This window comes from Neolamprologus brichardi, chromosome 4 (assembly GCF_056152115.1).
Source record: "Neolamprologus brichardi isolate AB-2024 chromosome 4, ASM5615211v1, whole genome shotgun sequence".
Lineage (NCBI taxonomy): Eukaryota > Metazoa > Chordata > Actinopteri > Cichliformes > Cichlidae > Neolamprologus > Neolamprologus brichardi.
In genome coordinates this window covers 10,358,940-10,372,813 of record NC_142107.1, presented here as the reverse complement: position 1 = coordinate 10,372,813, position 13,874 = coordinate 10,358,940, and the positions used below count along the sequence as shown (strand labels likewise).

The 13,874-nt window shown below is 42.5% G+C and overlaps 2 protein-coding genes across 2 annotated transcripts; both read left to right on the top strand.

Annotated features, from left to right (window-relative positions):
- Positions 1-329: 329 nt before the first annotated feature.
- On the top strand, positions 330-3,145 carry cbx8a (chromobox homolog 8a (Pc class homolog, Drosophila)). The gene is made up of 5 exons (XM_087840286.1): positions 330-563; positions 692-735; positions 1,181-1,246; positions 1,660-1,726; positions 2,175-3,145. The coding sequence occupies exons 1-5, from the start codon at positions 495-497 to the stop codon at positions 2,973-2,975; spliced, it is 1,047 nt and encodes a 348-aa protein (XP_087696412.1). The 5' UTR covers positions 330-494; the 3' UTR covers positions 2,976-3,145.
- A 2,615-nt stretch (positions 3,146-5,760) lies between these two features.
- On the top strand, positions 5,761-11,474 carry LOC102795270 (meteorin-like protein). The gene is made up of 4 exons (XM_006791496.3): positions 5,761-5,891; positions 6,339-6,748; positions 9,644-9,703; positions 10,450-11,474. The coding sequence occupies exons 1-4, from the start codon at positions 5,815-5,817 to the stop codon at positions 10,776-10,778; spliced, it is 876 nt and encodes a 291-aa protein (XP_006791559.2). The 5' UTR covers positions 5,761-5,814; the 3' UTR covers positions 10,779-11,474.
- The last annotated feature ends 2,400 nt before the right edge of the window (positions 11,475-13,874 follow it).

Sequence of the window (13,874 nt, the reverse complement as noted above, 5' to 3'; positions counted from 1 at the left end):
GACTTATATTTAGTGGATTTTTTACACCTTTATTTGAGCTTTTTAAGTATAAAATCTTTCATTAAATAAAGGAGTTACTGTCTTCCATCTTTGTTTGCGTTTCTTTTTTATTCTAGTGAAATTAAGCGTTTTCTTCTCGCCGTGTAGGGGAGGGCTCTTTGTACCCCCCTCAGGGACCTTTGGGGGGGTCAATAGACCCGCTCCGAGAGCCTCTGACTTTGCTCAGTCCACTGTGCCAGACATTCCTGTACAGCAGCCAGAGCACAAGACTCCGCCCCTTCACTCAGAAATCCGGAGCACGTAGCAACAACTGAGCCAATGCGCTCCGCCACGATCCGTCCTACCGACCGCGGCGCCTGGCAACAGAAAAAGACGTGATGACGTCCTCCCCAGATTGCGTATTATGGGATGTGCGGAATTAAACAACCCGAAGAGGACGAGGGGAAGCCAAAAATAATAAAAAACACAGAAATAAACGAGGTGCATGGTGAACCATGGAGCTCTCGGCTGTCGGTGAGAGCGTCTTCGCAGCCGAGTCCATCATTAAACGGCGAATCAGACGGGTATTCGCTGTTTTTTTTTCCTCCACTCGCAGGCTGTGTCTCTGCGTCTCTAACGCAAACATGTGCGTTTGCAGTGTCGACATGTAGACATTTGATAACCTGACTCTGTTGTGGGTCTGTTTTTGCAGGGTCGTTGGGAATATCTCGTGAAATGGAAGGGCTGGTCTCAGAAGTGAGTATAATAACCGAAGCTGTGAAGGACAGCGCTCCATCCTGGCCGCTCGCACAACTGCACCATCACACAGTGTGGCGTTACTCAGCTTTGTGGATGTGTGTGTGTTTGTTTTGTTTTTTTTAATAAAATGCATTTCACGCACTCGGTGTACGGCGGTGCCGTGTGCCGTGCGCCTGCTGGCTTGTGCGCACCTGGCAGGTGTTTGAACACATCTCGCTTTCAGCCCGTTGGGATGTGTTGAAGTCTACACTAGCTTTAGCAATGGCTGAGTTCACCATGCGTCACTGTCCTGCTACGTAGTCTGTAATTGCAGAGCGAGCAAAGCGAGATTGCTTTGATAAAAGTGTCAGGAGCGCGTGTTTTTGCGCATTGACAAATGACCGTTTCTCAGTGTGTGTCTGTGTGTCGCCAAACACCTCTCCTCTCGGTTGTTGTGACGTAGGTACAGCACTTGGGAGCCGGAGGAAAACATTCTGGATGCACGTCTCTTCTCTGCCTTCGAAGAGAGGTGAGGGTTTGACAGTGAAACAAGTAGGCCTCTCTCTCCCTCTCCCTGCAGAATCGAGTTGGCACCGCGCATTTTGCAAAAGTGTCACTTTAAATAAAACATTTAGTCTGGGTTTAAATCTATGACCCCCACATCCCCATTCCTGACAGGAAAGTGTCAGCAGAGCCACTTTAAGTAGCTGCAAGATGTGATGTCGCCGATTTAAAATAAATAAATAAATCCCAAACAGATGCATGTATATTTTTGCTTTGTTCGATTTGTATTTAGCTTACAAGCGAAAGCTGATGGAAGCTGGTTAAATTTCAGCCCATAGTCCAGTAAAATGAGATGTTCCAATTAATCATTGACTTAATGAAAAATAATTGGTTATTGTGTCGTGCGGACTCTTTTAACGATTTATAAAAATTCTTCAGGGAGCGAGAAAGGGAGATGTTCGGGCCGAAAAAGAGGGGACCCAAGCCTGAGACATTTCTTTTAAAGGTGAGTGTTTTATTATTATTTTTTAAATATATATATTTATTTCTGGGTATTCAGTTTAATTCGCTTGTCTTTCTGAGGCGTGGCTTCATGTGTACACAGGCTGAACCATTTCAGTGATGTGTGCACTCCTATAAACTTTGATGCTACTGTGCTGTGGTTTTATTTCATTTGAAAACAATTGTAAGTTTAAAAAAGATCTGCAAAGATCTCTTTTCTCAAGGGTTTCTGGTCATGTAATGTTGGACAAAGGACTTTACATGACTTTACATGTGAATATTAACAGTATTTTCATTCTTACAGCCTTTCATTCTCTTTAAATCACAGAAACTTTAGGTCAAGGCCTCTAAAACTTTACATTTGCTCAAGAGACTTAAGATTTTCATTTCTGGGAAACTTTTCATCACAAATGTAATTGTGGGGTTTTTCTTCTCTTTTTTTGCTTCTTCAGGCCAAAGCCAAAGCCAAAGAAAAGACGTATGAATTTAGAAGAGAGGCTCCCAGAGGGATCCAGGTTTCCTATCCCATCCCCGAACATATCATAACACCGAGGGCCAGGGAGGGTTTGCGCACCGTGGTTCCCACAATCTTCCCGCCCAGCGCGGTCAACAGAGGAGAAAGTGTCCACATTCGCCCACCAGAGTCGGAGAGAAGGCCCAGAACAACTCCAGCAGCTGCTCTGACGGTCCAAGAGTCCCAGCAGTTCCCCAAAAAGAGAGGACGCAAACCCAAAATGCACATGCATTATGATAAAGACGACGGCAGCAGCTCAGCAGAGCCGGACGCCAAACGTAGCAAGTTCACGAAGGAGCCCACGTCTCACCACAGCCGACACCCGCATCATCACGGGGAGACGTCAGATCACTGCCTCATGCAGCTGACCAAGAGGTTTCAGGAGGAAACCACGATAACACCCAAATCCCACAGCGAGCAGAGACATTTGGGGGGCGCGGGCTTCTCTTACCCGTGCGCATTAGCTTCGGATTTGCGCAAAAGCGAGCGGGGGAGGCACAGGATTCACTGTTTGAGCATGAAGCGGCCTGCAGCGAACGAGAACTCTCTGCCCCGGGAACAAGCTTCACCTTCACACACCGATTCCACCCACGAATCCTCCGAGCACCCAGCCTCATCCTGGACCCCCTGTTTCGCTCACCTGGACACTGTGACCGTAACCGATGTCACCTTGAACTTCCTGACAGTCACCGTCAGAGAGAGCAGCACGGACAAAGGCTTCTTCAAAGATAAAAGATGAGTATTTCATGTAGTTCAGAGGAGGCTAAACCTGCCAAGGATGTAATTGTGTAACAAGCTACTAACAAACAGGCCTACTGTAATACTATATTTTTTCTATGTAACTTTCAAACGTGTACATACCGATATTTAATACGCTGCTGATGAAATTAAAATCAAACTGAAGTTTAAGGAGTGTTGTTGTTGCTGTTGTTGCTCTTTGACTGTCCACCCGCTCTCAATTTTTGTTTTTGCACTGTTTACACAAACTCTGCAAGTATAAACAGAGTTATCTGATCGCGGTCTTTGCTGGCTAAAATTCATTCAGCGAGAAGCATTCTTTGACAGCGATGCCAAATACGATTTCTCGCTGGCTGACAGGTGGTTTTGGTTGAAATGTGAAGAAGTTTTGTACGTGATTCAGCCCAATTTCTAGCTTTAGCTTTGCACCATCCTGCGTTCAACAAAACACCGCGATTTTAATTAAGGTCAGAGGTTATTGTAATTGTTTTTTTTTTATTATTATTAATTTGCCCATATTAATTCGTGGGAGTGTATTATTATCCAAAAATAATGTAAATAAAATGTGTAATGTTTTATCATTCCCGACAAAGAGGAAATGCACAGATTCATATTTAGAAGTGTCTCCACAAAATTGTTTATCGCGACTTTATATTTTGCATCAAGTCCTGATCTTAAAACGTTTAAGATCATTAAACATGTGAAAGCTGACAAAGTCTTTGTAAGCACTGACCTGTATGGGCATGGAAAATGTTGCTAGCAGATAAAATCTGATTATCGTTTTAAAATAAACATTTTGATTGGAAATTTTGTCAAGGCAGCCAAACGGTGGAGCTTACGTTCCCAAGAACTTCACTTCATACTGTGAAGGCCTGAGGTCACGCCGAAGAAATCATGGACTTAGTTTTTACATTTAATTCAATAGAAAAAAAAAATAGAAAAGGGTTTTAACTCGAGAGTAAAAAATGAACTGTGGAGCTTTAAAACCTAAGACAAAAAAAAAAAATAAATAAATAAATAAATAAAAAGTTATAATCTTTGAATCTTCTTCTTTCTTTTTTGTAATTAATTATCTCAGTAGATGAGATCGCGTTTACGTTATGGACACAGAGAGGCCTTAACGCCACTGTCAGTCAGTCAGTGAGTGTTAGCGTTAACAGTTTGAATTTATTTAGTCAAAATAAATAAAGAAATAACACGCAGTAAATGACACACATTTGTAATTAGTTTGAGTGATTTGTGGTTTGGACATAAAGCCTGAAGACATGACCACAGACACCGTGACCCCGTGACCCGAAAGAACACGAGCGATGAATACATTTCATCAAAAATTAAATAAAAAAAAAAAATACAAAATGCACGAATTTAAAGCTATGGATTGATCGTGTAGATATTATAGTTTTTATATTATTATTAATGATATGCAGCAGCTTGGTTCATTTGGCCTCCGGATCCAGTCTGCACTGTAAGAGGTCACGCTTCACACACAAAGCCTCCATTCATTTTTTTTGTTTGTTTGGTTTTTTTTTAGCTTTGTCTCTCTGTGAGCCGATCCTGGAAATTGACTCTTGGCTTTTTTTTCTTTTTTAACTTGTTTGTTTATTTTTAACTTCTTTAACGTTTTCTAATGTTGAACTGAAGCTGCAAACAAGGTCATATCTAAATGGGAAACGGAAGTGCGGCGAACACTTCTATAATCGTATTTAAAATAACAGAAAAATAACTTCACAATTTTAAAAAATCCCTATAGTAAACAGTGACTATAAACTACCAAGCCTATTTTCACACTTGTATTGTCGGGTATGATTTGATTCCTCCATATTTGCGGCTTCTCTAGCAGCTGAGGCGACATCTGATGGGGGGACTGTCCCTGTGACTGCTTTCTACTCATTGTCAAAATCCCCTCCTGTCAGGGCGTTTTCGACAAACACTGACGAAGCGCCAGCTCTCGGATCAGTCCGCACTGTTACGTTCCGCACACGTCCACGAGATGTCGCTACCAGCGGGACCTTAAAGGGGTGCCAACCTACTTAAACACAAAGACCCCGCAGGTTAAAAATTCAGAAGAGCTCCTCAGTGGATGAATTTTTTATGACAACTCATTGACTCACTCCACTCTGTACCCAGCTGCAGAATTAGAGGCAGGAGGGGGACAGCCTGCTCCTGCACTCGCTCTCTTTTGCAGAAGAAGCCCGCAGCAGGCTTTACTTTGCTTTCCAGATGTGGGGAGACCTTGCGGTGCATCATCCCGCCACTAGATGAAGCTCAAGTTCGGATGCATTGCATATTTCCCTCCTCCTTTGCCTGCTCTTTCTGTTTGTAGATGGCCTGCCTCTAAAAGAATGTCAATACAGAGATCAGGCTTCTCTTAACGCAGTCGAGGATTTGAAATCAGACGCTTTTCCCCTCCCAGGAACTGTAACTTTTTTTGAAAATGAAAGCAATTTTATGGCAAGCAACATTTTTGAATTGAACTACAGGCGGTCAGATACAAAGTAAAACTTGAGGAGTGAATGAATTACAGTGCAGAAAAGCGCAAAGATGTTAACAGATGGCTGAGGGCCCTCAAACCGATTGTGTCTATATAGAGCAAAGACAAAGAGCTGGCAGTACCCAACAACTGGATCGCTCCTAATTAGAGGTTAACAAAGAGAGGGGAGAGTATGCTAAGTGCTGTGTAGAGAGAGAGAGCACAGGAGCGAATCCCCCCCCCCCCCCCCCCCCCCCCAGTCCCCAGAGTGCAGCAGCAGAAAGCCCTCACTCTGTTTATTCACTGACAAACTCTCCAGCCATGCACTGCTACCAGCCTCTCTGGGTTTTTTTATCTTTGTGTGGGTGAGATGTTGCCAAATCTGATTATTTTGACGTGTTTTCTGGCTCTCCGCTGTGCAGCTGATTTGTGTAACTGGACTGGAAGGTAAGAACTTTGATTTCCGATGGAATTTTTTTTTTCTTTAAACGATTTTTTGAAAACACTGAGTGCACTGTTGCTCCTCGGGTAAAGATTGGGGAGAAGCTTTGATACTTGTCTTATGTAACTTATATTTTTTCAAACCGTTCGCTCTGTAGAACATTTACAATCCGTTAAGAGGATTAAAATAGGAGGCTTGGTAGATGAAAGAACATTAATGAATAATTCATATTTAAATCTGCGGATCTGATGGTCGGCATTTATGGACAGACTTTTTAAATTTAATGCAGAAGGGATAAACAAATAAGTTGGAATCTGGTCCATTTGAGTTTTTTGTTAGATTAATATGGTTGAATAATTTATTAAGGATCGAACCATTTAGTTTTTATTTGTAGTGATGACATCCATGCAGTGCCAGGCAGTATTTGATTTGGCATTTCCCTCCGAATCCAGCGGTTTTGCAGCTGGCGTGGATTCCAGGATTGTACTCCAGGTGCGATTACGCTGTACAAAGGGCTCGGTGAGGTGGGTCTACCCGGGTCAGGCCCTCAGAGTGGTCCTCGAGCCCAATCTGTCCTCCGCCCGGCACACCTCCATCTGCATCAAACCGTCTCCCTCCTTCGGCGGAGCCAGCGTGTTCATTGAGCGTGCCGGGCAGCTGGAGCTGCTGGTGACGGACAGCGGGCGGCCGGAGTATCAGGTGTTCTGCTTCCGGGCAGACGGACCTCACAAGCCCGTAATCTACCTCCAGGCCAGCCCTCAGAGTGATGGACCGCGGAACAGACGCACGGTGGGCTTCAAATACGAGCTGCTCACCAACAGGAGTGCTGCTGCGCCAAACCTCGGCCCCAGCGGGCTGGAGAGTGAGTAGTAATCTTTTGGTTCGAGGAGATTGAACCTAAATCAAAATTTGGCTTTAGGTCCCATTCTGATAAAGCAACATTTATAAAGGTGTACGTTATGAACGTATTAATATTTCTTATTTGCTAAAGCAAAATCATTTCAGTCAGTCCCGCAGTATTAACGTAAAGGCTCTGCTTTAAAGTCACGTTTGCATTTAATAATTTGTAATAATATAAGTATTAGCAATAAATGAGTAAATAAATATTTTTTGATCTTATGTAACATTAAAATGTTATATATATATATATTTGATATAACATATAACATTTGATGTGATATCCATTTTACTAATGAGCTGAAATTACATTAATATTTCATCTCACTATTATCATTTATTTTTGTATTTCTATTTTCCGCAATTATTTTATGTGAGCCATTAGATAAGTAAGACGGAAGGTTCTTCTTTTCGGCGATAGATCAGAAATTAGGCCACACTCATTTCTTGTGGGGGTTTGCTTTGCTTAGGCACAGCAGTGTGGAGTCATTTACTTTTCACCCCTCCTCATGGTTCATTTATAACCATCGACTTTTTAAGTTGTCTTGTTCTGAAAAGCTGCTTTGACTGACTGGATCATATCACATTTCCTACTTTGTTCTTATGGTTACCAAATAATTTATGAGCTTTAGTCAGTAGCTTAAATATTCAAAAGCTATACTCGTTATAAAGGGTGTCCATTAAAAGTGGCACTAAAACTTTTCTTATGGTTTCAGAGGGGGGAGACCGGGGATAGTTGTAACATTTTTGACATTTCTGTCTGTAAATTGGAGCTCTTTTAAGGTAGTGGATTCAAAATGTAATGCAAAGTATTTACATGCTATTAAATAGTGCAGCTATTTTCTCTGCAGCACATTTACCCATTGCATGGTATGGTCTCAAACACAAAGAGTGAAATGTTACAATTAACCCCATAGTCTGGGTTAGTTGTAACATATCCTGGGGTGAAATGTAACACAATGAAATAAGGGTACTAACAAAACATTAACATGTAATCTTTGTTTATTCAACACATGAATGCACTTAGAGCCATTTATGTAGCTATGTGTGTGTGTGTGACAGAATGCAGAAATCTAGCTTTTGAACATATTCCAACCCCCCAAAAAAGACAAATTATGGAATTTTCTGCAACTCAATATTTCATTAATTTTGGTTGGTCATCCTTGAGTTTGGCCTCATTGGCTGAGTGGGCATTATAACCTACAACTCTTGCACCAATTTTGAACATAACAATGAAGCTGAAAAAATGTAGTTGTTCACCAGCATCGCAATTCCATTACATTTTTTCATAGCTTACCTTGGTGTGGTTTGCAAAGTGCTTCAGAAAGATGAGGAAATCTGTTTCTTGCACCCTCCTGATTTATTTCCATTACCAATACTTCCTACTGGTCCATCTCTGACACAGTGGTCTGCATAATGTATGTGTGGGAACACAAACAGTGGAGGAATTCTGTTGCCAATGGCATTAACCGCATATACAAAAGCGACCAGTGAACCTCTCTCTGCTGATGTCGTTGCCCCAACTTGTTTAATATAAGTTAAAGTAATAGTGTGGTAAGTTGTAACATCTGCATTATTGTTACAACTAACCCAGACTGTTGCTGTTACAACTGACCCAGACTCCTATAGCCATGAACTAGCTAACATTACAGCCAACGGCTAAAACATTAGCACTAAAGACCTACACAGAATATATCCCCATAGACATACAAATAACATAATTTAGGTTTGATGAGTTTAACTGCAAAGCAGATAATGCTATTAGAAATTGAAATAAAGTAGAAAAACTTACTTTTTGGCATACAAATTACTTTTTTCGTGTAAAATTGTCTGTGTTTGAAAAAATGTGCTGATTTTTCACATGTGATAGCAGTTCTGAATTGGGCACGCACAGGATGAGTCACATCATTTGAAACTTAGCCCTGATTGGAGAAATTGGAAGTGTTACAACTGACCCACGTTACAACTATCCCCGATCTCCCCTACTGCTATAGTGACTTCAAACGGCAGATTTGGATCTTCAAAAGAGACTTGCCTACCAGTCATAATTCCCAATTTGAAAAAAAAAAGTGGTTATTGAATTATAGTCTTGCCTTGTGGACTGCAGCATGCAGCTGCTGGTCAGTCTAGTTGTCTGGTTTCCATCAAGGGACAAAGCAGATGGGACCGAGCAGACTGCATAGTGGCTGGAGGGCACCGGGCCAAGGGCCTGAATTGAGACTGCAAATACTTTGCAGATTCCACAAATGCCTTATCATTGTGCTTGTCTGTTTATTAGCATTTATCCATGTGTGCGGGCTGGTTTCAGTGTGGTGATGTCATTCTATGACTATAATAGACAGCTGCAGGTTTATCTTTTCTGTATTGCCAGTCTGCCGGAGTGTTTGACTCCTGCAGGCTCCTGCATTGGCACAGGGGTCATTCAATTAGGTAGATACAAAAGGAGTCAAACGTGGGGTCGAGACTAGCGTGGGTTTTTGATCTGGAGGTGGTGCTATGGGCAGAAGCTAGAAGCAGCATTCCTCTGGCCAAGCCATGGTTTCTTCAGTGTGTGATGTGAGAAGGGGGATGAATGGAGCCGGTATGTGGGTCAGATTTTAGGTCAGTGAAGCGTTGGGGAGGAGAAATGACACCTTTCTGTCAGTCACTGTCAGCTATAGAGCTTTGAATCATGACGGTTAGGAGAGAAAAGAGAGCTAAGCAGGCCGAGCGAGGACAGAGAGAAGTGGGTAAGGCGAGAAACAACATAGCAGAACAAGCGGAAGATTACTCGATGCAAGTCTTCAGCTGTGATAGTCGCAAAGCTGCCCAGCAAAGAGCAAATTTCTAATTTTGTGAAATGATTTTTCTCCACCCACAGCATCCTGTCGACCCTGCAATGACACAGAACTTCTCATGGCTATCTGTAGCAGCGACTTTGGTGGGTATCTTACTCAGCAAGATGACAAGATGACACATCTCTCGCTATTGTTCTTGTTCCCTCCGGCTTTTCTTAATGACTCAGCAACAGTGAGATTTTCCTTGAAATATAATCTTGTACATCACGCCACCGTCTAAAGGATCTCCTTTCTCCTGACTCCCTCCCCTCATCCTGAACTGGTCAAAGCAGATGGCTGCCTTTCCCTGAACCTGGTTCTGCTGGAGGTTTCTTCCTGTTAAAGGGGAGTTTTTCCTTCCTATTGTCACCAGTGCTTTCTAGGGAATTGCTGAGCTTTTTCTCTCTATTATTATAGGGTCATTATCTTACAATATAAAATGCCTTTATGTGACTGTTGTTGTTGTGATTTGGCTCTATATAAACAAAATTTAATTGAATTACAGCTGAATGCACTCTCCACCTGGCAACACTTCAAAACCCATCTCATGTTAGGCTCCATAATGGGACAACAGCAGTGCAGACAAACTCAAACAGATGTTGATGATCTGCTGAGTGAGGCTGTGACATTTTTGTCTGTGCTTTTGTTTGTTCATTTTAAAGGGAGACTAAACTCTACTTGAGTAGTTCTTCATATGTCCCAGTTCAAAAATGGTCCTCTGTCTTGTTATACTTAACCTTTGTTTAGCCCCCATCAAGCCAGCTTTTCCCCCTAATTAAGTGACCACTTTATCTGAAACATCCACTGGATGCGGCGTAAACACGTGGTTCTGCTTTCCTGTCTTTTTCAGTTGTTCGAGGCTACATCAAAAAGGTCACCCATGACTCTCGACGTCAAATGTCCTCAGTGGAGGTATCAGCGCTGAGGGTGTACTGGCAGCGCAGTGGAGTGTTTGAGCAACATCTGGATCCACTGGTGTCATGTCAGTCCTGGCGTGGACACATCCACACACTCCTGCAGTGCCACGTCAAGCCCGGAGACGGAGAGTTTCTTTTCACTGGGTCGGAACACTTTGGGGAAGCTTGGTTAGGGTGTGCCCCGCGATACAAAGACTTCCTGTCTGTCTACCACAATGCCCGAACGGCACGCCAGAATTCCTGCGACTTTCCTTTAGACTGAGGAGGTGTGTGTGTGTGTGTGTGTGTGTGCACGTGCGTGAGTCATCTTAGCAATACTGAGCTGAGAAGTCTAACCACCTCTGCACTGGTGCACTTCAGATCCTTGCTGTCACGTTCCACCAAGGTGGCACCAGCAGGGAAAAGCCGCTGAAATGCTGGTGATAAAAACTAATTTGGAGGAGGAGAATAGAGTTAACCAGCAGGGCCTCCTGCACTGCAGCTCAGAGAGGGCCGGCCTTTGTCTCTCTTCCATCAATGCCCTCAGTCCTGGGAGAATAAGGAGGGGTTGGGTTGCTGCTCTCCTTTTGTGTCTCTCCCTGCATTAACTGTTGTTCATTTTGCTGCCTCTCTGTGACAATTGCCCTATGAACTGAGGCAGGAGGGTGGATTGAAGCACAGCCATTTATTATTGCCAGTTTGTTTTACTGAATAGGAGTGTACATATATACGACGTTTTATCACTTACAGCATTGTGAAATCATCTGTTTTGTGTTTACTCCTGTCTGTTGGATCCTGCACGAGGCAGTTCTTTTCTTTCTGATTCAAGATCGCGGTGCAGCGATCTTTTTTCTTGCAGCTGGAGATGTTTGCGGTAGATATTTTACTTTATTTCCTTTCTTTTTTTCGGTTGGAGAGTGGATGAAATCTAGAAACAACTGAGACTCCGGATTGCTGAGCTTTAAATAAATCAAATATGTCTACACGTCTCCGTCGCTCTGTTGTACTCATTTTGCCATTTTAAAATAAATAACATAAATAATGTTATTCCGAAGAATGTTTTTATTGTAACAGATAAATCAACATTTCATTATTTACACAATCAATCCACAGATGTTTTTTTTTTACACACTCTTTTAAACAGTTTGCACAGATGTTGTGGTCAGCTCATAACTGTGGCTGATGAAGTATTGAGAAGTGCAATTAGCTCATGATCAATGAATAAAACAGACATTTCATGAGGCCCTCTGTTTAGACAGAATATGCTTTGGCTTCTTAAAAGGTGCCTTTGTGACGGCTTAAATGACTTCCCACCCACTTTCTCATCGCATGCAGCATAATCTGTGGGTTTTTTTTTTATATCTGTCTGCACAGAAGAGGATTTAGTGCCAAAGTTCCCTTCAAGCTCATTTTTGTTTTCTTTCACTCTTTAATACATCTTTTCGCCCAGGAATTAGATTCTTATGATAATAGGATAACCCTTCCTCGAAGTGAATTACAGAATCTTAGCTGGCCACAACTCTGAGCAGACTGAATCGGGCGTTTCTTTTGAGCCGTGTGGCCTGTGCATCATGGCCCAAGAAGATGAATAGACAGATGTGAGGCCCCCTGAAGCCCGGGGATCCTCCCCTGAAGCCCCTCCCAGGAGAAGGGAACAATTAATTGACTTTTAAAGCAACTGCTTTCTGAGCCTATTCCACACTTCTCCTTGGCTGAGCAGGGCTCACAAATTGGTGTGTTGAACGTTTTATGAGGACTAAATAGCTGCCAATGAAAGTGTAAATGACTGTGTGGTGAATGGGGCACACACAATGGCCCTGCGGCGACTGGGCCTCTGGCAGACATAATGACCATTGTCACGGCTGCTGTCATCTAGAAACCATCAGGGCTCATGAATGCAAGAAGTCAGAGGAGAGGAGAGCCCTCTGTTTTCTTTAACTCCATAAATATTTTCTCTTCTTGCGCATTTAGGCTCAGTTTCATATTCTAGTTTAGATTTTTCTCCATCATTCCTGTTAGTATTCATATTTGCTTCTGCCAAGGCACAGCAGCATATAGACCCAAAATGTGCTCATTTAGTAAAAGTTAATTTGTAATAACCTGTAGAAAATATAATTTATTATATGCATATTTTATTATAGTTCTAGTAGATGGGTAATATTTCTGGAGGTCAGAGTTTTAGAAAAAAGCCCATTTTCTTCACATGTGTCTCTGCAGAGATATCTGTGTGTATAAGAAGTGGATAAAGGTCTAAAAGTGCCTAATGTTGATGAATGGTCCACAAAAATGAAGGCTTCCACAAATGTTTTTTTTAATCCTACGGAAGCACAGTTTGAAGTCTCCTCCTTCAGCTTTGTCCCAGGAGGCCACCATGTCAAATTTCCAAGCAAAATATAGTCTCTCTGCAGGCCTTTGAGACCACACTATTCTCATCTCTGGGAATTCCAGCAGGCTCTCATGGGGATCGAGCCTAGGAGGGCTCGGCCCGGAGCTGCTGCATGGTGCGCCGGCAGGAGTCCACCCAGACTGGGGGGTAATTGGTTTATCCCGCCGCCTGGTCTGCTTTCCCATGTGGGCCACTGCTGCGGGGAGGCCCAGGGGTACAATATGGAAACAGCATGATACCCTCCAATGTCGAGCAGGCATTCACCGCTCCCGCTATAGAGACCTGGGACATGGGTAGCAGCAACACAAAGCTGAAGCAGAGATGTTTCTTTTCTCTGAAAAGATCGCAATTTGGTCTCCTTTTGAAAATGGGCATCATTTGTGTTTGAAATAATCAAATTCTGACCAAAGCTTTAATAAAAAAATACAAAGGGCAGTCAGTCTGAGAGCTTTTATAAAGTTGTGCCTTATTGCCATCATTCCAGCATCTGGTTGAACATTACTTTCTATCGCGCTCTTGGTCATTTGAAGCTGAAATAAAATTGCAGATACAGTCTAACACACAAATCCCAACCTAATCTCCAGATAAACAACATGTTTTTCTTTGTATTTGAAGAAGAGGCTGGTGGACTGAGTTCCATCATCAGCTGTAACTCTGATTTGAAATTAAACCTACTGCAGTGTGAAGCGTTGTACTGTTTTGTCTCCAACACTGCCACTGAGAGAATGCAAAAACTTTACACAAACATACACACCTTTACTAATGTGAAATATGTCTAATTTTATTGTATAGGAAAGAAAAGTTGTTTTGCCCAGTCTCTGTCATCACATTTAGTGTTAGTCATAAAACTACCAGTGTTACTTGTTTGGCTTTTTTTTTTCTTCCTATAAATATGTCGGCAAGAAGGCATATTTACAACATGCCCTGACATTGCGAGAGAGCACTCGCTAAGGTAAATGTGTAATGTATTTGCTGATTAGGTTTCTTTATTAC

Excerpts from the sequence above, each read along its gene's own strand:
- cbx8a (XM_087840286.1), top strand. The coding sequence starts at position 495 with ATGGAGCTCTCGGCTGTCGGTGAGAGCGTCTTCGCAGCCGAGTCCATC. Across the intron at positions 564-691 it reads TTAAACGGCGAATCAGACGG|GGTCGTTGGGAATATCTCGT; the intron begins GTATTCGCTGTT and ends CTGTTTTTGCAG. Across the intron at positions 736-1,180 it reads TGGAAGGGCTGGTCTCAGAA|GTACAGCACTTGGGAGCCGG; the intron begins GTGAGTATAATA and ends GTTGTGACGTAG.
- LOC102795270 (XM_006791496.3), top strand. The coding sequence starts at position 5,815 with ATGTTGCCAAATCTGATTATTTTGACGTGTTTTCTGGCTCTCCGCTGT. Across the intron at positions 5,892-6,338 it reads TTGTGTAACTGGACTGGAAG|CGGTTTTGCAGCTGGCGTGG; the intron begins GTAAGAACTTTG and ends CTCCGAATCCAG. Across the intron at positions 9,704-10,449 it reads TATCTGTAGCAGCGACTTTG|TTGTTCGAGGCTACATCAAA; the intron begins GTGGGTATCTTA and ends TGTCTTTTTCAG.